At 50.9% G+C, this 22,119-nt stretch overlaps 9 protein-coding genes and 1 non-coding gene across 10 annotated transcripts; 3 read left to right on the top strand and 7 right to left on the bottom strand.

Annotated features, from left to right (window-relative positions):
- Nucleotides 1-55: 55 nt before the first annotated feature.
- Nucleotides 56-1,405, bottom strand: NFIA_003250 (fungal specific transcription factor domain-containing protein; the record flags this gene model as incomplete). The annotated part of the gene is made up of 1 exon (XM_001258866.1): nucleotides 56-1,405. One exon carries the CDS (start codon nucleotides 1,403-1,405, stop codon nucleotides 56-58), a length of 1,350 nt encoding a protein of 449 aa, XP_001258867.1.
- Nucleotides 1,406-3,156: 1,751 nt separating this feature from the next.
- Nucleotides 3,157-4,671, top strand: NFIA_003240 (putative MFS monocarboxylate transporter; the record flags this gene model as incomplete). Its single annotated transcript, XM_001258865.1, has 5 exons — nucleotides 3,157-3,212; nucleotides 3,281-3,497; nucleotides 3,550-4,320; nucleotides 4,375-4,472; nucleotides 4,518-4,671. The coding sequence occupies 5 exons, from the start codon at nucleotides 3,157-3,159 to the stop codon at nucleotides 4,669-4,671; spliced, it is 1,296 nt and encodes a 431-aa protein (XP_001258866.1).
- A 334-nt stretch (nucleotides 4,672-5,005) lies between these two features.
- Nucleotides 5,006-5,077, bottom strand: NFIA_003230. The gene has a single exon. It is a non-coding gene; the product is annotated as a tRNA-Ala (tRNA).
- A 226-nt stretch (nucleotides 5,078-5,303) lies between these two features.
- NFIA_003220 (MscL family protein) lies at nucleotides 5,304-6,010 on the bottom strand (the record flags this gene model as incomplete). The annotated part of the gene is made up of 4 exons (XM_001258864.1): nucleotides 5,304-5,333; nucleotides 5,417-5,561; nucleotides 5,625-5,825; nucleotides 5,874-6,010. 4 exons carry the CDS (start codon nucleotides 6,008-6,010, stop codon nucleotides 5,304-5,306), a joined length of 513 nt encoding a protein of 170 aa, XP_001258865.1.
- A 443-nt stretch (nucleotides 6,011-6,453) lies between these two features.
- On the bottom strand, nucleotides 6,454-7,134 carry NFIA_003210 (uncharacterized protein; the record flags this gene model as incomplete). Its single annotated transcript, XM_001258863.1, has 2 exons — nucleotides 6,454-6,728; nucleotides 6,855-7,134. The coding sequence occupies 2 exons, from the start codon at nucleotides 7,132-7,134 to the stop codon at nucleotides 6,454-6,456; spliced, it is 555 nt and encodes a 184-aa protein (XP_001258864.1).
- Nucleotides 7,135-8,996: 1,862 nt separating this feature from the next.
- On the top strand, nucleotides 8,997-9,999 carry NFIA_003200 (DUF1996 domain-containing protein; the record flags this gene model as incomplete). Its single annotated transcript, XM_001258862.1, has 2 exons — nucleotides 8,997-9,228; nucleotides 9,278-9,999. 2 exons carry the CDS (start codon nucleotides 8,997-8,999, stop codon nucleotides 9,997-9,999), a joined length of 954 nt encoding a protein of 317 aa, XP_001258863.1.
- Nucleotides 10,000-10,670: 671 nt separating this feature from the next.
- On the top strand, nucleotides 10,671-11,663 carry NFIA_003190 (short-chain dehydrogenase; the record flags this gene model as incomplete). The annotated part of the gene is made up of 1 exon (XM_001258861.1): nucleotides 10,671-11,663. The coding sequence occupies one exon, from the start codon at nucleotides 10,671-10,673 to the stop codon at nucleotides 11,661-11,663; it is 993 nt and encodes a 330-aa protein (XP_001258862.1).
- Nucleotides 11,664-12,628: 965 nt separating this feature from the next.
- Nucleotides 12,629-14,944, bottom strand: bxlB (putative beta-xylosidase; the record flags this gene model as incomplete). Its single annotated transcript, XM_001258860.1, has 1 exon — nucleotides 12,629-14,944. The coding sequence occupies one exon, from the start codon at nucleotides 14,942-14,944 to the stop codon at nucleotides 12,629-12,631; it is 2,316 nt and encodes a 771-aa protein (XP_001258861.1).
- Nucleotides 14,945-17,548: 2,604 nt separating this feature from the next.
- NFIA_003170 (allantoate permease family MFS transporter) lies at nucleotides 17,549-19,090 on the bottom strand (the record flags this gene model as incomplete). Its single annotated transcript, XM_001258859.1, has 1 exon — nucleotides 17,549-19,090. The coding sequence occupies one exon, from the start codon at nucleotides 19,088-19,090 to the stop codon at nucleotides 17,549-17,551; it is 1,542 nt and encodes a 513-aa protein (XP_001258860.1).
- A 401-nt stretch (nucleotides 19,091-19,491) lies between these two features.
- NFIA_003160 (transcription factor domain-containing protein) lies at nucleotides 19,492-21,941 on the bottom strand (the record flags this gene model as incomplete). Its single annotated transcript, XM_001258858.1, has 3 exons — nucleotides 19,492-21,688; nucleotides 21,747-21,801; nucleotides 21,854-21,941. The coding sequence occupies 3 exons, from the start codon at nucleotides 21,939-21,941 to the stop codon at nucleotides 19,492-19,494; spliced, it is 2,340 nt and encodes a 779-aa protein (XP_001258859.1).
- Nucleotides 21,942-22,119: the final 178 nt, after the last annotated feature.

The raw sequence follows: 22,119 nt of genomic DNA, 5'->3' as shown, positions 1-22,119 counted from the left end.
AAGCACTATCGCCACCAGAGTGATGCAGGCAGATATAGGATAGCATAGACTATACCTAGGAGGCAATCAGAAGGATGATATTTTGCACACCCAGGAGAAATACGTACCAAAGATGTCCAGGTTGCTCACAAGGCAAGTATTGCAGTATATGGATTATTTGTGCGGCTGCCGATGCCTGAATCATCCTTGACGACTGAACCTGTCGAATTGCACTAATATCGCCTTCCTGGTTAAGGTGTGCTGCAAAGCCATGAATCTCACTGAGGGTGCAATAGTAAGCAAAATGTAATAGGATGATAGGCTCCTTGACTGTTGGCATTGTTGACCAGACAATACGATCAGGTTGAAAACTCGACGGAAGCTTCGCTTTCCAATTCTCCAGTTGATGGTCAAGCTCCGCCACAAGGTCCAGAAGCTGATGTACATTCTGCCTTCCAGCCGATCCGGAGTAGAGCCTTTTCTCGACGCTGAATTCAATCCTCGCTAGTTCAGCCTTCAATCGAAAACCAGAGGCTGACATGCTAGTTCCTGGGACGTTTCCATCCATTGCAGACGCAGACAGAAGCAGATCTGGGTAGTCGATATTTATCGCATCGTCTTCAAATACAGAGGGCAACCCTGTCTTCACAGATATGCTCTTGTCGAGTATATATGCGATCCAGAAGGCCCTCTTATGGCGGTTAGCGGCGGCAGGGTCAAGGACCGAGTAAGATTCCCTTCGGTGTAGTCCAAACGCCAATGATAGACGTCCGGCCGCACACACGAGAACGGACGTTGTTCGCACATCACTCGATCCCTGCGTATATATAGCCATGGCAAGAAGCGCTTCTAGGCCCAAAACGTCTGCCGCTCGTAGGGCAATGACTGAATACATGCTGAATGCGTTCTTGAAGAAGTGCCAGGACAGTTCCGTCATCTCGCTATACGAGCCCCTGGCGGTCCGTAGCTGAATCGCGACCGCTATCGTAGCATTCAACATGGCCCAGCGTCCAGGTTGCTTCCCTGGTGGAACTGTAGGGTCTGAATAGTGTTGTTCCACCAGATCCCTTAAGACAGGGACATCAAATAGCGGTAGGACGTGATTGGCCTCAGTAAAGGCCACCTCAAACATGGGTTGAAGCTGGGATTTTGGAGGGAGTTGGATAAAGACCGAGCTGGTGAAAGGGCCGCGGTTTGCTTCCAACCTGAGCTTTCTCGTGTTTTGCTCCGGAAACATTCTGAACAACCTCTCCCTAAGAGCCGAATTTTTCCTCTCGTAACCATCAGGTATTATCGATGGCCCAGGGAACCTTGCTTCTGGCTCACAAGAAATAGGCTCGTGCCTTCGTTCATTGTGGGAGGCAGTGGTGAATGAATTCCCCGCACCTGATAAAGTAGACTCAGGCTGTTCCTCTGCCCACGCCATGGTATTGTTCGCCGACCCCACAGGAACATTTGCTGCACGGCGCAGAGAAGCCTCTAATTCCGTAACGCGAGCCTCGAGCTTCCCTAAATAGGCTTTTCTGGAGTAGAGTTAGTCGATGACGAGAGCTGGTCTCAAGATGGCCGCTGACGTTTTCCCTCGACCTCTCCGTCTCACTCCCTGGTAAATACAAGTCAAATGGCGGTCTGCACACGAGGTACACTGAGGAATGTTGCCGTCGCATCGTTTCTTTTTCTGTTGACACCGTAGACATGCCTACCGCAGGCTGTTAAGAGGACCACAATCCTGGACAAGATTCTCTTACGTTGGCGGTTCTTCTACCTCGTTCAGTAAGTGGCAAATCCTTGCCTTTTGCTGAAGACTCCATGCCGACAAACAATTCCGATAGACAGCTGGTAACTGACTGTTACAATGCGCTGATTCAAATCAAGGTGGGCCGCCAAGATGAAATATTTGAGGAATACTAACCAGTCAACGCGGATCAAAAAGACGTGTGAGCATCAACCTATAGTTTCTCGATATTGGTGCGACAACAGGATGGAATATGGATTTCCTTCGGAAGCAAATTGCATCCGGCTGAGGAATCCTCCCGCGATAACTTCTGGAAGTTCTGGTTATATCAAGGTTGCAGCCAATCACAGTATTAAGATTGATGAAGTAGCGTCGGATCGGGTGCGGAAATTCTCTTATCAGTAGTTCAGTACCATTATTCCTAAGCATTGCTTACAGAAGCATATTCCCACACTTGCAATCGAAGCCTTCCGCTACGATGGCTGTGGTGCTTTAAGAACTATACAAAGGCGACCTCCCTTGTCTTTGTAGTTGCTAAACATCAACCCCCTTTATTTTCTTCCAATACCATTCCCAACAATAACCATACGCAGTCGCTGGCGGAACGGGCAAGCTTGGCCGGGCAATTGTGGAAGCTCTGAAGAATACCTCAGCCCCTAGTGTCGCAGTTCTCACGAGAAGAGTATGTGGTTGGTACATAACATCTGTGTCCGCGTTTGCTGAAAGTGAAATCTTGTAGGCAAACGATGATCTGGCAAACAATGACTTTTAACGTACGGAGTAGTTTTCCCAGCTCTGTATCTTCCTCAAATAAGCCATTCTAATCGCACTTTCCATATAGCTACCACTTATGGTAGATAGTAGGTATGGGCTATATTAGCTACCTCCTAGCACATTACACCAGAATATAGTTTTCTATTAACTATATTCTTCCTAAGAAAAATATTAAACACCCTAGTGCACGATGCAGGTGAAAAGAGCACAGGGACGACCGGACCAGGGAGTCACGTGTTCCACAGTCGCGTCAGTCGAGAACGTATTATGTTGCTGTCTGGCTAAATCACCTCACTAAACAAGCAGAATTTGTTCAGAGATAGGATGGGAATTGAAAACTTGGTACATTAAACGGGGTGTGGTTGCGTCTAAGAAGCCGAGATGTCGCTTCCCTGTGTCATCGGAGCTTCCGCGGACTGTCCATGACGGCGCGGGATGTTGATAGTAGGGAGTACAGTTGTTCACTTCCAGCCTTGAATATCGTCCGTCCGTGGAGTCTCCGACTATCCTGTATTATGCTCAGTAAGGGGGCAATGACTGACATTATAAAACGATGTCTCCTCTTGCTCCATCGCGGACTTCTTACCGTACCAAGCAGCCACTACAGTCACACTGTCCGACAATAAGAGGATCGTTTTTCTTCTCAATCAAGCTGCCTTGTTTACCAAATGGCATCGGAACCACGAATCGATATGACTGACGAGAAGCCCCCTAGCGAGTACACGTACGTTCAGAACTCAACAGCACAAAACAAAATTTCGCGCCACGGACTAACTCATGGCATTTTTCTAGACCACGAGCGAACTTGACCATTCTGGGCTCTTTTACCGGACTTTTCTGCACAGTGGGCTTCTTGAACTCGTTTGGTGCCTTTGAAGAATACTATGCGAAGAATCAGCTTGCGAATAAGTCTGAATCCACGATCGCATGGCTTGGGGCTCTCAGCATCTTCTTTGTCTTCTCCGTGTCCGTAGTGTCTGGCCCTCTGCTTGACGCCTTTGGACCAAGGGTGCGTCCCTCATACTACTCCTGAACTGTTATGTAGCTGACAGACCGCTTAGCTGTTGCTCTATGTCGGCTCATTCGGGACAGTGTTCTCAATCATGATGACCTCGCTTTGCAAGGAATTCTACCAGTTCATTCTTGCACAGGGTATCTTGCTCGGTGTGTCTCTAGCACTTTTGGTCTGCCCCATGCTTGCTCTCGTCGGTCAGTATATCAAGGTCAAGCGTGGAGCCGCTATGGGGATCGTCATTGCAGGTTCATCCCTAGGTGGTGTAATCTGGCCTATTGTCATTAACGAGCTCCTGAAAAAGCCCAATATTCGATTTGAATGGACGATGCGCATCGTTGGATTCATCATGATGCCTCTTCTTGTCATTTCGTGTCTTTGTTGTCGGCCTCCTAAGACTCCAACAGCTACGAAGAGGCTGCCAGACAGACCAGACGCCAACGAGGCTGTGATCCCAGAGCAGGAACCTGTCAGTACTCCCAAAACAGGATTTTCGATCTTGCGAGAGTCCAAAATGCGGGTGACTTGCCTTGCATTTTTCATCACCTATTTCGGCATGTTTTCCCCTTTCTTCTTCACCACATCCTATGCCGTGGCACAGGGCTTCTCCGCCGACTTGTCATTCTATACAATATCCATTATCAATGGAGCGTCCCTTTTCGGCCGCATTATTCCGGGCATTCTTGCGGATCGATATGGTCGGTTCAATATCTGCATTCTCGCGACACTCTTATCCGGTATCATCGCATTATGTTGGACAACTGCCACATCTGTTGCAGGCTTGGTAATTTGGTCCGCCGCATATGGATTTACTTCTGGAGTGAGCCTTTCTCAAGTCTGCGGTCCCTTCATGAGAATTCTGACACCCTTTTAGGCCATTCTCTCCCTTCAACAAGCGTGTGCAGCCCAAATTGCCACACCAAACACCTTGGGCTTATCAATCGGTGCTGTCATGGCATCTACATCGCTTTCGTATGTACCTACATCTTTCAACATGCAAAGCTAACCTTTACACAGCGCAATGGCAGGCATCCCTATCAGTGGCGAACTGGCTGGCAAATATGGATATCTGTCGCTTTCTATCTACTCCGGTGTTAGCCTCTTAGTCGGTACTTTGCTGCTTGTCGTAGCGCGTCTGATGCAGAATCGGGATTTGCTAGCATCTGTCTGAGATCTTGGAATATGCAACAGTTGACCTAGTGTGTGGTGCCGCAGTGTATTGTGTAATAGGCACTGACAGCCACAATGTTGAATAGACTAGAATGCCTGCTCAGCCCTCCTAATCGTGTTTCTCCCTTCAAGCATTTCGATGAAGAAGCTCCCTATGTCTTGATTTTATATGGTTTTCATGCTGAGATAGAAAAAGCTTTGTCCCTAGTCTACTGGAATAAAATGGCCGCAAAACGACGTGATATGTGACATGAATTGCCAAGCATAGATCGAAGCCAAAATGGCGATTAGGTTGCGAAGGCAAAAAACAGTCGTAGAAATTAAAAAGCAAAAAATGGACTCGCGGGGAATCGAACCCCGGACCACCCCCATGCTAAGGGGGTATTATACCACTAAACCACAAGCCCAGTTGTTGAAAGACGGAGCCATAATTTGTTATATAGACATGTATGTCTCATATAGATTCCTAAATATTTCATTGATGCGGTCATCTCAGGTCATCTCATTCCTGCTGATATCAATAAGGTGGTCAAATCAAACTAGAAGAAGATGCAGAATAATGATAAAAATATGTTTATACTATTGGTTCTCTGTACTTGATTGATAGCAACATCTCTACCCAAAAAGGTCTACCTACTGCTGAGGCGAATCCTCGCGACCGTCCTGCCAGCTGGTACAGTTGACACAGCGCAATGCCTAAATACATTAGAACTCCTGATCTTCCACAGCGAAAGAAAGGGAGATACCTTCTCACTGATGTACTTCCGACAGTATTTGCATCGCACTGTTTGCTTGATAACCTGGTCATGGGAGATCCACGTGTAGAGATGCCCGATCGCATACAATGTAAGACTGACACCGAGAAAGCTGATCACTGTCTCAAGGAATGCGCTGTCACATTGTCAGCTCAACAAACTCATATGAGTTGTCAGGTAATCTTGCTGGGGATCATACCCATAAGCCAGTACCAGGGCGCCATCGTTTTGCGCCTGCTCGAGGGTATTGTACCCTTTCTCCTTGACATAATGCGGCCCGCGTCGGAGCACAGCAAACTTCTCGTCCATGTTGCGATGCAAAAATGGAAGAAGAGCAACAATGGGAAGAATGATGTCGGAGACGAAAGACGTCACCACCTTGGTAAATGCTTGGGCGATACTAGACGCTGTCAGTCAATTGCTTTTAGAGAGGTTAGGACAGTCCTACATCAAACCTAACGCGACCTCGAGAACGTTGTCTCGCACGGCGAAATCGACGAAGCCATCCCAAGCACGCTTGACCGTACTTTGGGCGCTTTGGCCTGCACGAAGGAGCGCTTCGGTGCTATCGTCGAGGCGAGGCATGTCGCTGTTGGATGTGTTGAGATCTGATGCTGAAGAGGAACAGTATGGTGTCGTGGGCCGTGGCGGGTCGATCATTTATCAGTGTTAAACGCGTGCTTTCATCATCCCGTCATGTGCCGCTGTCAATCAATAAACACAAAACTTGGAAGCGATTACGCGTAACCAATCATTTTATTTGGATGGGATTTAAGGTTATCAATTCTAGTCCATTTATTTTCGGTGCGCTTCCTTGATGGGTCAGAGACACTGCAAAAGAACTTCCCGGAGTACTACATCAATAACAACCAGAAGAGGCATGATTAGAGAATATATATCCCAGTTTCCGCTTCCTATAGCCGAATGCCTCCCCACATCAGGGAAAGGCCACAACTAGGATGGAGATCTACCACTGCTGTGACCCATTCTTCATAAACAACGTTCATCAACTTCTAATCGTCTGACTATTAAAACAATCCCTCCGATCTTCTCCACTGATAGTCCAGCACGTCACTCGCTTTTTCGGCGCAGAGCAAGCCACAGAAAACCTCCACAACATACAACGCAGCGTCAAAGCCACTGGAAATCCCACCAGATGAGACGACCCGCACCCCATTATCCAGCAAGCCGGCATCGACAAACCTCTTTCGAACAATCTCAGTCTGCCCATACTTTGCACAGAGCTCCGCTAGCTCTGGAATAATTGTATAATGGGTTGTCGCGCGTCGGCCCGCAAGAATGCCTGCGGAAGCGAGGAAAAAAGCCCCGCTGCAGACTGAGAGAAGGAGTCAAGGATGGACTCGAGATTCATCCCTTGGCAGAGAAGAAAACTTCTGAATGATCTGGATAACTGGAAAGTCCGTAGAACAGAGCTCCTTCGTCACCAGATAGCTTGCGCCGGGGACAATAAGGACGTCGAACTGTGCGAGGGACGACGTGGCTTGCTCGAAGCTGATGTTCCGTTTGATGATCAGGTCCTGTAGGGTGGTGATTTCGCCGCTGGGACCGGCGACTGTGATGGAGAATAAACGGTCACCAGACGGGCCTCGAACATGCGACAGCGTTTCCAGTGGCCCGGCGAAGTCGACCAGGTCCATTTTCTCGAAACTCAGGATACAGACTTTGATGGGCTGGATGGTTTCTGGCATGTTGCAGGGACTTGCAGCTGTTGTTCTGGCAGGGTATAGAGAAGAGAAGATCGCCGAATCTAATCTCATCCGGGATCTCAACAGAACTTTATATCATCAATCCTTGTACTCTTTGATCCCAAAGTCAGCTGCAGATGTTTCATTTGTGACCGTTCCGGTATACCAGGAAGGCTAGTGCTGACGCACAATAGTAAGAGCAACCCCAATAGGTCAAAAGAGGAAAATGCCATATCGCATTAGACTCGACCAAGTCTTCAGGCATTCCGCGCTAGACAGCCTTATGTCCGTAACGCTCCTACGCTCCTACTGGTCCTTTACTTGAATTTCATTGCTCATATCATCCAGAGTTCCAGACAGACACAACGATGATCCGACTGCACCAGCACAAAACAGCACGTGCAGTGGTCTTGGTACTCCTTATCTTTGCTGGTCTTGTCTTGCAATATATCAATCAGAGTGCAGGACCTGTTGAATATCAGGTCGCGCATGCAGGTGTTACTCAGAGGCAGTCAAGCTCCTGCAATCTCACTGCAGACACCGTATCTTAGAGCAAGACAGAACGAAGATTGTAGTGAACCACCACTGGTATCAGCCCAATATCAATTATAGAACTCGGTGCTCTGAGCGACAGAGTGATACTTCACGCTAGCTTTAAGATGATAGCGCTCTATCGCTCCTTGGACGAATGTAGACTCCGGACGACCTGTAATGGAAGCCCATCTCACAATCATCATAGCCCCCGGGTAGAGAGTACTTGGATTTGATGTTTGGGCCCTTTGCGCCTCTTATACATTGTCATGGCCTGTATTATCTGTCAATGTCGACTGAGCGTAAATGCGCCCGGAGACAAGTCTATTCCAATGATAAACATCAAGCGCTCTTAAACAAGTTCTGACCCACAGTCCTTCGACCTTAGCCTTTCTTATTCGAACCTCGCATATCCCTCTGATCTAGGCTACTAGTTAAAAGCGATGACCCTGTTCCTGTTTCATGTCTTCCGAATCAAGCAATGTTTCCTGCACGCGAGTCAGTGCTGGAGCTGGACGGCCACCCTCACGATTGTGCCCCACAACATCCTACTATGTTTCTTCCTGCCTCGGTTCGACGGTTTATCTCTGGTGCCTGAGAGTCATTGCTAAAGTCTACTGCACACCGTCAATGAGTGCCAGTGCACTTGTTCTCCTGAAATAGCCGCTACTCGGGCTCATTTTTAGCCTAGTAATCAAATACAGCCAGCAGATTTTGGTCATCAGCGCTGGCATGTGCCCTTGGAAGGTAAATTCAAGAAACTTGAGAGCACGCAAGTGGCATCAGTTACGAATACGAATGTTTGGTCAAAAAGCTCCAGGTCTAGATCCGTCAAAGTACCTGGCTACAACGGAGCTTTTCCGCTATTATTGAGCTTTGCTCGCTGGTTCCCAACGATCCGAGACCTACCGTTTTACCCTACCGGAAAAGGGAAAAAGGGAGTTGCAAGGTGACCAATCCCTTTGTCCTAACAGAACATGTCCACTTTTATCAAACTATCCGGTTAGCTTCCTTGAAACATTGGAATTGGTGGAGTGCTTGGCACGCGCTTGAGGCTGGTGGTGAGACCGACTGGGTGTCGCACTAGGCGATTAGGGTCCTTCAGGGTGCTATATTCATCAACTTGCGACTGAGGGGCTGCTTTCTGACATGGTGAGCGCAATCAACTTGAAGCTTTGCTGTTGGCACTATTTGGAGTGAGACCATGCAGAATATAAACCTGCGAGTCGCCATGCTTGCATGCTTTCTTTCAGTCACATTCCAGTCATTCTTTCTGTTTCAGTTAATTTGTTCTCGGTCGGCTTAGTCGTTGATCGACTCTACATTCTTTCACTATGTATTTCTTTTCCCTGGTAGCCGCGGCCGGTCTCGCGCATGCCTACACTGTGGTCGTCGCTGAGCAGTTCATGCTGAAGAACATTGATCCTATTGTTCTTCCTGGCCAGTACAAGAGCCACATGCACAGCTTCTTCGGATCTGATGCCGTCACCATCAACACAAACACCTCGGCCGAGCTCCAGGCCGGTTGCTCGACCAACGAGAACCCCAACGACCTCTCCGTCTACTGTACGCTTCTCTCTGCCTTTCAAACTATGAGCCAATCTAACCAAACCAGGGATCCCAACCTTATACCTGACCGAAGGCGGCAAACACACCCCCATCACCCCCATGCGCTTCAGCGCCTACTACGTCAACATCGGCGACGCCGAAATCCCCTTCCCGCAGAACTTCAAAGCCGTCGCCGGCAACGCCAAGGGCACGTCCCAGGCAGACGTCGACCGCGTCTACGGCATCCAGTGGATGTGCGAGGGCGTCTCCAACACCGACGGCGGCAAGGACGTCGCCGCCTTCCCGACCAAGACCTGCCCTACCCATCTGCAGTCCATCCTGCTGTTCCCGGACTGCGTTAACCCAGATACCCTCGACTACGCCTACTCAGGCACCCAGAACTGGAGCGGCAGCTTCCGGCCCGCGAACCGCTGCCCGGCGGGCATGAAGCGCATCCCGCAGCTGCGGTTCTCCATTCGCTATGATCTGCGCAAGCTGCTGCCGGATGGGTGGTCCGGCACGCCGCCGCTGGAGTTGGCGTGTGGCTCGTCGTACTGCTGGCATGGCGATTTTATTAATGGATGGGTTCCTGAGGCGGCGGAGAATATGCTTAAGGCGACGGATAAGCGGGAGTTTATGCAGATTGATGGGCCTCTGGGTGGAGGCAAGGATGGGTCCAAGTGTGGAGCGAAGAATGCGCACGATCAGGATCCTAACCATGGGACGAGCGATTATGAGGAGAGCGTGAAGATGATGTCGAGCAAGAGGAGTATTGGCCAGCGTCGGTGATCTAGCCCCTGATACCGATCCTGTCTATGTTCAGGATGAGGGCTCCGCGATGTATGTACAGTAATTCAGAAAAGCTATCTCCAGTATTCTCGCTCCTTTTTTTTCCTCCCTAAGTACGATCGCTTTCACCTGCACATCAAGGTAGTGCAGATAAACTAAGTCCAGAAGGACTTGCCTGTCGGCGGATTGTTATTCAAGGCACATTAAAGGGCATATTTTTGTGCTATAGGAGAGATGGCAGCATATTTCGTTAATTCCGTAAGCTGACACAGTGGCTTAGGAGGTGGCGCTTTAGGGCATTAGAAAGGTGGCAGGGAAATAGGGGCTGAACTTAATGACCTGATAGTTAATAGATGACAACGAGGCTTATGACTGGCTGTGGGGGTAAGCTGACCCTTGGCGTGAATAGTCGAATTGCCCAACCATCTTAAACCCGGAACTCGGAATTAAGCATGGCTAAAATAATCAAAATGGAGAAACTGGAGTTAAGAAGATTCATGATGGTCATCACTTGAAAATCCAGCCGAAAGGGTTCTTTCTATGTGACAAACTTTCTGTATAAAATCCGCCTCATAGTCCTTTCCAATCTGCTGTCTATAATCCTTCGTCAATTGCAAAGCAGAATTTACTATCATCTTCCTTTAGAATCAGTGTAATCACCAGACGGCATCATGACAGCACCCTACGCGGACGTCCACAAGAACCCCCAAGGCCCAGGGGATGCTCGCCCAACAGCTATGCAGATCATACATGACGAGGGCCTAGAAGGAAAACTGGCCGGCTCCTCGATCCTAATCACCGGCGCATCCTCAGGCATCGGCGTCGAGACCGCCAAAACACTCTTCACAACCGGCGCAACCCTCTACCTCACAGCCAGGAACCTCAACAAAGCCAAACAAGCCCTCGGCGACATGGCGTCCTCTCCGCGCGTACACCTCCTCGAACTGGACCTCGAATCCCTCGCCAGCGTGCGCGCCTGCGCCGCCCAGCTCCTCTCCAAGACCAAAACCCTCAACATCTTCATCGCCAACGCCGGCGTCATGGCCACCCCAGAGGGACGCACCAAGGACGGCTTCGAGACCCAGCTCGGAACCAACTACCTGTCTCACTTCCTGCTCTTTCTCCTCCTACGCCCGGCGCTTCTGGCCGCCACGACCCCACAGGCGAATTCCCGCGTGATTCTCCTCTCGTCCATCGCGCACCGGTACTCGGAGGTGGAGTTTGACAACCTCAACCTCGACGGCGAGTACGACAGGTGGAAGGCGTACGGGCAGAGCAAGTGCGCGCTGGTCTGGGCAGCAAATGAGATCGACCGTCGCTATGCCTCGCGTGGTCTGCGTGCGTTTAGTGTCCAGCCTGGTGGTATTATGACCGGACTGGCGCAGCACTTGTCTGAGGAAGAGCAGAGCGGATTCACTGAGGATCCGACGCTTGGGCCGCGGCTTAAGAGTCCGCAGCAGGGTGCTGCGACTTCGGTTTGGGGGGCTGTCAGCAGATCCCTGGAGGGGATGGGCGGGAAGTATCTTGAGGATGTGCAGATTGCTGAGCCGCATGATGCGAGCGGGGGTCCGTGGGCGCCGGGGTATGCCCCGTATGCGTATAGCCCGGAGAAGGAGAGGAGACTGTGGGATGTGTCGCTGAAGTTGGTGGGTGTTGATGAGTAGAGCAGGACAGCAGGTCGAATTCCTTTCAGTATGTATTTTGTTTGAAATGAATTCAGCAGGTGCAGAATCTTAAACATATTTATGTGTTATAGTATTGAATTGGCCAGTCGTGTTTTCCATGGGAGTCGGGCTCTAAAAGGGCTTCCTTTATCACTTTGAAGTTCCTCATCAACTGTATAGTCTGCTTCGCCGTGAATAACGCAACATTTCTGGATCAAAGAGAAAGCAATATACTTGGATTGCAAAGAAATGAACAGGCTCTACTCCTCATACCTCATCCTATAGTAGGACGAGTAAGGAAAGTACTACAGAGAATTCATGGAGCCTCTTCCTGGGAAACAAACAACTTATTGCAACTGGAGAAGCTGAGCGCAGATATGTCTGTTTCTCTTTTGACTTCCAAACAATTGATTTAAAGTGAGCATGCTGACTTGCTGTTCTTCTCTCACATATCCGAGGAAGATGCATCTGCGCGCGTGAAAGAGGCTCATGCTGCGCTCAAGAAAGACCCGACAGATGGAAGTTCATTAGCCACACTCACGATTTCTCAGCTGTTCGTTTGCTGGGGTATCCTTGGGACAATACCCCCGAATACGCTCAGTTTGTCGGCTACTTAAGCGGCAAGGATTTATATCCTGACCTTAAGTTTACGGAACTTGAAGAGTACATTCAAGAGATTCTCGAAGGGAAGGCAAAGGGCGTTTACCAGAGTGGCTCTCAATGAGAGATTGTTCTAGCGTTCATATGATTGAAGGACAGACTCAGGAGGTAGTAGAATATCCTCATGCCTGAGATACTACCTGTTACAAAGAACAAGGACTTGGAAGGAGGGTTGACTATAGTGATGTGTAAGACCGATACATAAGTCTATGTACCTTGAGAGGTATCTTGGACGCTCCTCTTTACTAGAATGCAAATCTGCTCGTCTGCATCCTACCACCGAACATCCGAGAATCTGGCTCACATCACCGAGTTTCCGGAGGCTGGGGGAAGCTGTCCAGAATCGCCTCTTTGCCTTTAACCGTGAAGCTAGCAGTGGGATATTGGTTCTCTCCCACATCCACCTCTAGCGTGTACCGTCCCGGGTACAGCACCAAGTCACCATTCTCCGCCGTACGGGCCAGCGAACCTAAAGAGACTTTGATATCCACCGACCTCTTCTCGCCAGGCTTGATCTGCTTCGCACGAGTGTAGCCAACCAATGTCTTCAGAGGATATGGCTTCGGCCCCGCATCTATAGTCTTCAAGAAAAGCAATGCCACATAATCTGACGTGGTCTTCCCAGTATTGGTCACTTGGATGTGGAAGGTGTCAAACGCCGCCCTATCGATTGGTACATTCTTGGGTGATCGGCTCACCAGCGCTGCGGTGTCATACGGTCCCAAGGCTCTACGCGGCCAAGAGATCTTGAAAGTCGTATAGTGCAGACCAAAGCCAAATGGCAGGACCGCCTTATCATACCACCGGTACGTACGTCCTGGAGTGTTCGACCCCGGACGCAGGGCCATATCTGTCAATGGAACCTGGTTGACATAGTCTGCCGGGTATTGTGTTACTGGTAGGCGGCCCGCAGGCGCAGTCTTCCCGGTGAGGATGTCGAAGATGGCGGATCCGCCTTCTTGGCTGGGATATCCTGTCCAGAGGAGAGCGTTGACGTGCGGATTCGAGAGTAGAGACGAGTCGTCGACTTGTCCGCCTCCGAACTGGACTACGACGAGGGGCTTGCCGATCTTTGAGAGCTGGTCGATCAAATCTAGCTGGTTCCCGGGCCAGACGATGGTGGTGCGGTCGTGGCCTTCCGCCTCGATGGTATTGTCGATACCGCCTGCGTACACCACGACATCTGCTTGTTTGGCTGCTGATAGCGCTGCGTCAAATCCGGCGGTGCTGTTTGCGTTGATAGCGGTGCCGGCGACGTATTTCACATCATATCCCGCCTGGGTAGCGGCCCAGAGAAGCGTGCGGATATACTTGGGGGGGCCTTCGTAGTTGCCTTGCATTTGCTTTGTTGCGTTGGCATATGGTCCGATCAGGGCAAGGGTGCCCTTGGCCTTGAGCGGAAGGGTCTTGTCGTTCTTCAGTAGAACGATGCCCTCGACAGCTGCCTTGTGAGCGAGTGCTTCGGCGGCAGGGCTGTCGACATCCTTCCACCCGATGGAGCGATACGGTTGATCCTCTGCGGGATCAAAGTACCCCAGTTTCACGAGTGAGGAGTACAGCCGAACGAGCGCTTTATCAAGCGTCTTGTTGGTATAGAGACCCTCGTCTGCAGCCTGTCCGAGGTATTTAGGGAACACCGTGCCGCAGTCTAAGTCGGTGCCTGCGTTCAGCGCCGTAGCAGCGGCCTCGGCTGGAGTCTTTGTATAATTATGGCCGTTGTAGATATCGTCGATGGCACCGCAATCGCCCGTGATCCAATGGCCGGGCTCATCCCACTTCCAGTGCTCTCGGAGAATCGTCTGCAGCAGATACGAATCGGCACAGGCAGGCACGCCATTCAACGCATTGTAGCTGCACATGACAGCATCAACCTTTGCATCACGGGCGCAGCTTTTGAACGGAGGGAGATAGAACTCGGACAGATCCTGCGTCGACACCTCCGCGTTGAAGGAGTGGCGCACGACGCCATTCCAGTCCTCCAGGTCATACGCCGCAAAATGCTTGCATGTGGCGACAACCTTGGGATTCGCCGGGCCAATGCCATTCTGCAGCCCATCAACGAGATGATAGACATATCGCGAGACGTGCAGCGGGTCTTCACCAGGTGTCTCCTGTCCCCTGCCCCAGCGCGCATCGCGGAAGGGGTTGATGTTCGGCGTCCAGAAGTCCAGTCCGGCGCGACCAGCGTTACCGAATGCCCGGCCCTCAGTGCTTACTACGGTGGCGACTTGCTTGATCAAGTCGTCGTCGAAGGTCGCCCCCAGGAGAATAGGCTGGGGGAACGAGGTGGCATAGCTGAATGGGCCGCTGTCGGCGAACTCGACGCCAGGTGATCCTGCTACGCCGTGTAATGCTTCGCTCCACCAGTTGTATGCGGGTAGACCTAGTCGCGGCACACCGGGAGAGTTGTATTGCGTGTTGTTGACTTTTTCTTCGAAGGTCATGGCGTTCACCAGTGACCGAGCACGAGTGGTCACATCGAGGGATGTATCACAGACGGCGAGCTTGCTCAAGGGACCGCTGCTGCAGTCCGGGAAGGTGTCTAGAGATAAAGCCACAGGGCCCAGACAGACAAAGAGGGTGATGGCTTTGCCATAGTGCCACGACATGATGCGGGCCATTGTGTTGCTGGTTTGGAGGTTCTTGTTGATCACAACGAGGGATATCGACAATACTTATATATTCCTGACATCGGCTCATTGAGGGTTCTACCGATGGGCAGATGCATTGTATTTGCCATCCGCTCATGTTGATATCACTCATCATTTCAGCCGAGATCGAGGGCGGATGGCTTATTCAAGTAAAAGTCCTGTGGATCCCTGCACACTGGTTGGACATGGCCAATGGGTTGTATCCTCGAAGAGGCACATAGTGAGGAGAATGGGCATAAAGAAGCATTTGACAGGGATTAGATTAGCCTGAATATGCAGTATTGCGGGGGATCGTCAATGTCAGCTCGGGGAAGGGTTTCCTCGGCATGACTCAGTCCGCAGGAGAATCTCAATTGGCATTGGTAAGCAAGTGAGCTACGTTGAGCGGTTTAATGTTGGCAGATAGTGGTAAGTATATGCAAACATGCGTATAGCATGAAAGATTGTTAAAGGGACTCTCAAGTAGCAACACAATCCAGTCTCGGATACCGTCATCAATGAACCACACTAGTACTTTGAAGGAAGTGGTACAGCCCGCCTTGCCTTTATCCAGGAATAATGAAATAAATTTGAAGTCCAGACTGGATGACTCCTGTATAAACCATGTTGTGCCACGGTTGATGGGCCTTAGGTGTCTCTGTAGCTGCAGCTTCCAGTGTAGCTTCAAGTTCAAAGGCAGTGATATTATTAGTTTTGGCGAGGAAATGCCTTAGTGCTGTTTGGAAGGTTCTCGGCGAGTGTAGCCAGGCTTCTGGGTATGGTAGTTCGACGGGTTGTGAGGTGGCTCTGGTCCGTCCTGATTCTGCTGATGAAGCCGAGGTACTGTCCTCAAACTGAGTGAGTACTTTGAATGGTATAGTTCGGCCAGGCTTTACTCAGATCCACGAATAGTGAAACAGTGTTGCCTTCAAAGTCTGGCTGGACCAGATCAGTCTTTCGTGCTGACGGACCTGATCTAAAATTCCTTTTCATCAAGGCTTGAGCCAACATATATGGCGTCCTCGCCATCGACATTAAGGACATCTTCGGATACAAGCCATCGGCGCAGCGTGCCATTCTTTATGGTTTGATAATACTTCTGTAATGTCAATATTGAGACGACCACAATGCAGATAGGGATCAGAGAAGATATGATATCCTCTCAAATAGCAGGAGTCTGATCCAGCTGGAGATCCCGAAGACGGCTGGAAACACTCAAGGCTTAATGGACATGGCCAAGCTCCGCGCGACGTCTAACTAGAAATAGGTCGTATTGACTGGTCTACTCAATGTCAGCGATAATGCCCCAAAATGTACGAAACACGATCCTTTAACATACCTTGCGTGTCTTCTTGTAACTGGCTATGCCATGGTACAAACGGCGCACTTGTTCGATATTATCGAAATGAGGTTCAGTAGCACTTGGAGCACCATCTTATGGAACTATATATGGTTCCTAGCTTCCAGGTCCATCTACATTCGGTAGATTCGCAATTTGCGCAAATCTTTGGTAAGTTGAACGACAAGCCACGGCACTGCCAGCTCCCGGACCTGATTCTCTTTGGCACCAGAACGCCGACGCGTGGCGCGGCCGGGACCAGCAACACAGGGAGCACGTTGGATTCTTGGGACCACTCCACGACGTTATTTTTGATGACGCCTTTAATCTTCTCTGTTGCGTCACTAACTTCAGCCTCCTTGGGTTGCTCGGGCTCAGTTCCTGCCTCATCAGCAGTGAGGGTTATCATCTCAGTCGCGTTGCTAACGGCCGCCAGACGATTAAGGAAGACCTGCGTGTCTGAATCCCCCACTGATGTGTCAGCGGGTTCATGAAGGATGAGCTTGTCAAATTCATTCATTCCCATCATGTGAGTGCATAGGAGCTCTTGCTCCGCTTTGGTCAATGGTGGACGAGTAATCGATGGCTTCTGCTTGGTGTGATCTGATCTGATGCCTTGGCGGATTGGGATGGCATGGTTGGGCCCTTCGTACATCAAACCTAAACGTAACTGGTTAGTAAGTCCAATAACAAGCCATAAAAGTAGTCTGACTCACAACTCATCATAGTTGAGCTGCCAACACTTCGGTATCACAGGCGTTCCGTTTATTGTGGCTAGCCAGGTTGCCTTGGAATTGACCGTTGGGTCTGATAACTGGTAAACTAGCGTTCTGTATCCCCATCAACGTGGACAAGCCCTAGTTGTGGTTGCTGCCATTGGAAAGGGGTCTTGTCGTAATAGCTCTTGGCAAATGACGATAGGTTTTGTTATACTGAACTGCTGACCCTAGTGAAGTGGGTTTTTTCTTTGAGCATCGTAGCTGGAGATTGCTGACTCGATGCATTGGAGTTACCTGCAGGGAGAAGATGATCTTTTACAGCTGCTGATCATTGCGATGACAAGCCTTGGGGCCAAGTCTCACGAAGGTAGAGAATTGGAGGGGGTGCAGAGGACGGTTCAGCATCAGTGAAGGTCTGTGGTAATAGAATCATGAACTGGAGCTAGTATGTCTACCTGCCTATTCTAGCCATGCTGCAGGACAAGGCTCATGGGTCTATTATCAGTTCATTCATTAGCTTGACACAGTTCACTATGATCAAATAGCATATCTAAACTCGCGATTCTCAAAATCAGTCTGATCCAGAAACTCATGGTCCTTTTCCACCACGTACGCATCCCCCAGCGCTTCCCTTTCCGCATCCCGTTTCTTATTCTCCCGGATCGACAACCACCGGATCAAACACAAGTCCAGGGTGATAAGAACATACAGGATCACAATCGAGATCTTCGCGGGAAGATACCTCGGCGCGTCCTTGTGTTGAAACGTCTGCGGCGATATGATGTTGCCCACTGTATACGCGATGGTCTGGATGCACGAGACAGTGATCTTCTTGGTCGATCCGGCGACATTGGTACTCGTCAGCCCCAGGATCGTCGTCCATCCGATGGGGATGCCTCCAGAAAGATAATACCCGACCAAGGCGGGAGCTTTATTAGTCGTAGCCATTAGGATCGCACCCACGATGCTCGGGATATGCCCGACAATACACCAGAGCAGGCGCTGGTTCGTTCGCATAGCCAGGTACGTCAATCCGACCAGAACGACCACCTCATACGCACCCAATGGCGTCACGAGCAGCAGGCTCTGCGTCGCCGAGTACCCCATCCCCGTGACCAGGATATTGCCGAAGCTGGTAGCGATCGAGTTGGGGATATTCGCGGCAAAAACCCAGAACGAATACAGCCATGTCTTGGGATCTCGAAGCGCCTCGTAGAACTGCTCGCGCTTGAACACCGAGCTCCCAATTCCCTGCTCGTTGCCACGAAGACGCTCGGCATGCAGCGCCTTCTCCTCGGCTGACAGGAACCCCGCTGTGACGGGCGAATCAGGCAAGATAAAGAAGAACAGCACACCCACCAGGGTGGTAAAGACTCCTAAAATGAGAAAGATCACCTGCCATCCGCGAAGGGCCGCGTGCGGATCGCTGCCGACATGAACCGCTACCCCATACGCCACGTACCCGCCAAACATCTGCGCCCAGCCGCACATGGAGAACCACAGTCCCACCCGGAATGCCTGTTCCTCCTTGCGGTACCACTGCGACGTGAAGACAACCCACGCCGGGACGATGGCGGCCTCCGCACAGCCGAGGAGGGTGCGGCAGACCATCAGCGACGCAAAGGATTTGCAGGCTGCCATGCAGGCGAGAATGATGCCCCAGATTGTGACGTTGGTCGCGACGTACCGGGCCAACGGGAAGGCCTGGATGAGGCGCATGGTGGGGAATTGGAAGGTGAGCTGACCGAAGAAGAAGATGCTGGAGATCCAATTGAATTGATTGCCGTGGAGGTGTGCCGATTCTTTGATTCCCGTGACGCTGGCATAGCTGATTGCGATCTTGTCTAGGTATTGGCAGAAGTAGACGATGCAGATTAACGGCATCACGTACAGGTCGATCTTGCGGACGAGGCGGCGCGAGGCATCGGGGTCTAGGGCCCCATTTTCAGTGTCTCTTCCGGCAAGAAGTTGTAAAGCTGCATCGCCTTTTGTGGGGAGCTTGTCCTGTGTCACTTTGGTAGCTGAAGCCTTGTCATCCCGCGGGCTTTGGGGAAAGTCGACCGCCGTTGTAGCGACCATGGCCAACTGTTGTGCTGGTCCAGGACGATGAGGTATCAATGATCGGTATAGATGAGAATATCCCAGCAAATTGATGCCCGGCAGAAGGAATAAATACTCGAGGTTTTCAGTCATTAGCCATGATAACATCAAATCACGCAATCACGAGGATGTCTTGGCATTACGTCCAGGAATCGCAGAACACAATTCAGTGTGCAATTGAGTCATGATATCCAATTGTTCTTATTGATTCCGGCTTGCGACCCTCGGTTGTCTGAATATTTCCAGGGTTGGTTCGCTTCGAAGCGGGCAAGATGGAAGTGAAAAACTCGCTGGCGTCTTGTGGTCAATGACTCGTCCCCAATGTAATTTCAATGCTAAGAAATGTTTTACAAGGTTCAGAGGAAAACGCTGGCTCAGGTTTATCCTGAAACTCCTTCTAGGATATCGGCATACCGACTCAAAGACTGCCCTATCAGGTTGACCACTTCCCAGATATGATCCGTCGTAAACAGTCGGCCCCAAAGACGAGTGACAATTGCACTGAGCCGGGTATTGTTCTCCAGTAACCATTCTCGATTGGCTCCATGTTGTGTCTCCATAACCATCTCCATCACAAACTCTAGAAGCTTAGTTTCCTGCTCTGTCAAGGCGGGATCGGGATTCGGCACTGTCGCCTTCTCAAGCCATTTAGCCAGTAGCACCGCGCATTCCAACGAACACAGTGCGTACTGGTTCGACCAGGTGGTAACCAGTGTGTGAGCTACGTAGTTGATCCCAAGCTTGATAGGTGTGCTCAAGGCATGAGCGCAATGCAAGGCGGCCCGTGTCAGCCGGTCGCCCCGCTGCACGGAAAGGTTCTGGCGCAGGGATTGCGCAATCTGACTTGGGTCCCAGGTCTGCAGACGCCGTGCGGAAGTGAAGTCCGCGTTAAGGCGGATGTACGCGAGACGAAGGAGGGCGGTGGAGGTGAAAGAGAGAGGCCCATGAGGGTTGAATGGATCGATCGAGGATTCCTGGTTGCGCTCCCAGCATTGGCACCATTGTTCTAGCGCTTGTTCAAGGGATAAGGCTTCCGCCGTAGAGAGAGAGCTGTTTCTCGACAGGGGCAGGCGACGAGCCTTTTGGAGAAGCCAGATATCCTGTAGAATGGCGTGGATCAGCACGTATCCACCCAAAGAGGAGAAGCTCTCCAGGTTTGCCTTTGGTGTGGTAGGATGAGTGAAAAGCGACGAGAGTGCGTCTTGTAGCTTTGGTTCCGGCGATGTCTGACTGCGTTCTTGCATCCAAGCAACGGCATTTGGAGCATGCCATTCCTTTTCGCTGCATGGGAGATCCATACTGATTTCCTCGGTGAGGATGAGTGGTGTGATATCGAATACAATGGTGAGGATATTAAGATAGCAGAAAACAATGAGTGAGGTCCTTTTCACACACTCCCGGCGTATCCAGCTTTTCCATGAGCCATCCTGCTCAGGCAGTTCATTCAGTCCTCCTTCTCGAAGCATTGTCTCCATAAAACTGCGCATGAAGAGGGATTCGTGATGGGACGGATTGCGTTTGAACCATGATGAGACTGAATGGAGCAGCAATAATGCCTGGACAGTTTCAAGAAGATCTTGGCTTTCAAGACTTCCAGTAGTCGAAAATCTAAACTTTTCGGAAAATTGACCGGTCCCAGGAAACTGATACGTCCTCCGAACATGTTCCATGGTGATGGTCCTTGCGATTCGGTACAGGCTCAAACTTGTATCTGGTTCCCGACAGTACCGAGCGCCTAATGCTGCCATGGAAAGAAACAGTTGCAAGCTCACATTTTCAATGTCCAAAGTGGGGATGTGCATGAATGGGTAATGATCGTGATATCCAGACAGATACCCTGTAAGGCATCGGGACAAAGCGTGTCGAGACGGGATGTAAGGATCTGGAAGGACATTGGCGTAATCAGCGAGCCGCGTAATTATTCTGTTGCGATACTGCGTTGTGACAAAAATGGCCCCCTTCGGCTGTCGCGCTCTATGGGAGGTTTGCGGGCTCTCGGGCTGAAGAGAGGGCAACTGCGTCCCATGACGAGGAAGCACCGAGCCCGAGGGCGTCACTGCTGCGTCCGCTGTGCCTGTTCGGACAACTGAATGATCGTAATCGGAAGTCGAATCAAAGTTCCAGGCGGGAAATACTGGTAGGGGCTGATACGTCGGCGAGTAAGGGTGGCTGGGAAGCGGAATGCTGTCAAGGAAAGACGTGAAGTCGTCACCGTCATATGCGTTGGACGTAGTGTATCCGGACAAAGTTTCACCGAAAACAGTCGCTTCGGCAACGCCGGGGGAATGCGCTGATTGTAAAGGATGGCCGGCGAGAGGCGTCTGATCCGCGGTTGCCGGCCGACCGGGAGAGAATGTACCTTGACTGGCCGAGAGTGGATGCTGATGCGGCCCGCGAGGAGGTCCCCGAGTAGGAGTGGGCACGGTACGATCCGCCACGGCGGATGCAAGGATATTCAGCCCATCCAACACATGGTCAGTGGCTGATGGTGCGGGCGTTGGATGGTTGCCATTCTCGGTGTCGCGGTTACTGGACGGTGAACTGTGGGACAATCGCTCATGGCGGGTCAAGAGATCCCTAAGCACTTAGTATATTCTCTTCTTTCGACCCTCTCGTGGCTCAATGTGGTACTTACTTGCGAGTGAACGATTTTGGACACTTCGTGCAGACATATGGCTTTTCTTTGGTGTCTACAGGAGCGGTCAGTGGATTTGGAGAAGAGGGATCGGAGATGCGACTCACGCGACCGATCGTGGCGCTGGAGATGCTCCAGCCGAGCAAACGTCCGAGAACATCGCTGGCATTGGAAAGTCCGGGCAGCCTTGACCATTTTCCATCGCGATGAGAGTGTGTTGTTATGTGCCTGAATAGCCTTGTGCCTCTCTCCAACCTGGAGACTTCTCTCAAGACGTCAGCAATGCCAAGAAACAGGACAGTGTCGGCTCTGTGCGCTCCTCCCCGGTCGCAACAGAAGACAGTCGCCAACGCAAGGTAGGCCAACGAGGTCT

Source organism: Aspergillus fischeri, genomic scaffold, assembly GCF_000149645.3.
Source record: "Aspergillus fischeri NRRL 181 1099437636265 genomic scaffold, whole genome shotgun sequence".
Taxonomy (NCBI): Eukaryota; Fungi; Ascomycota; class Eurotiomycetes; order Eurotiales; family Aspergillaceae; genus Aspergillus; species Aspergillus fischeri.
Note: the sequence above shows the minus strand (reverse complement) of the source record. Positions and strands in the feature narration are given on the sequence as shown.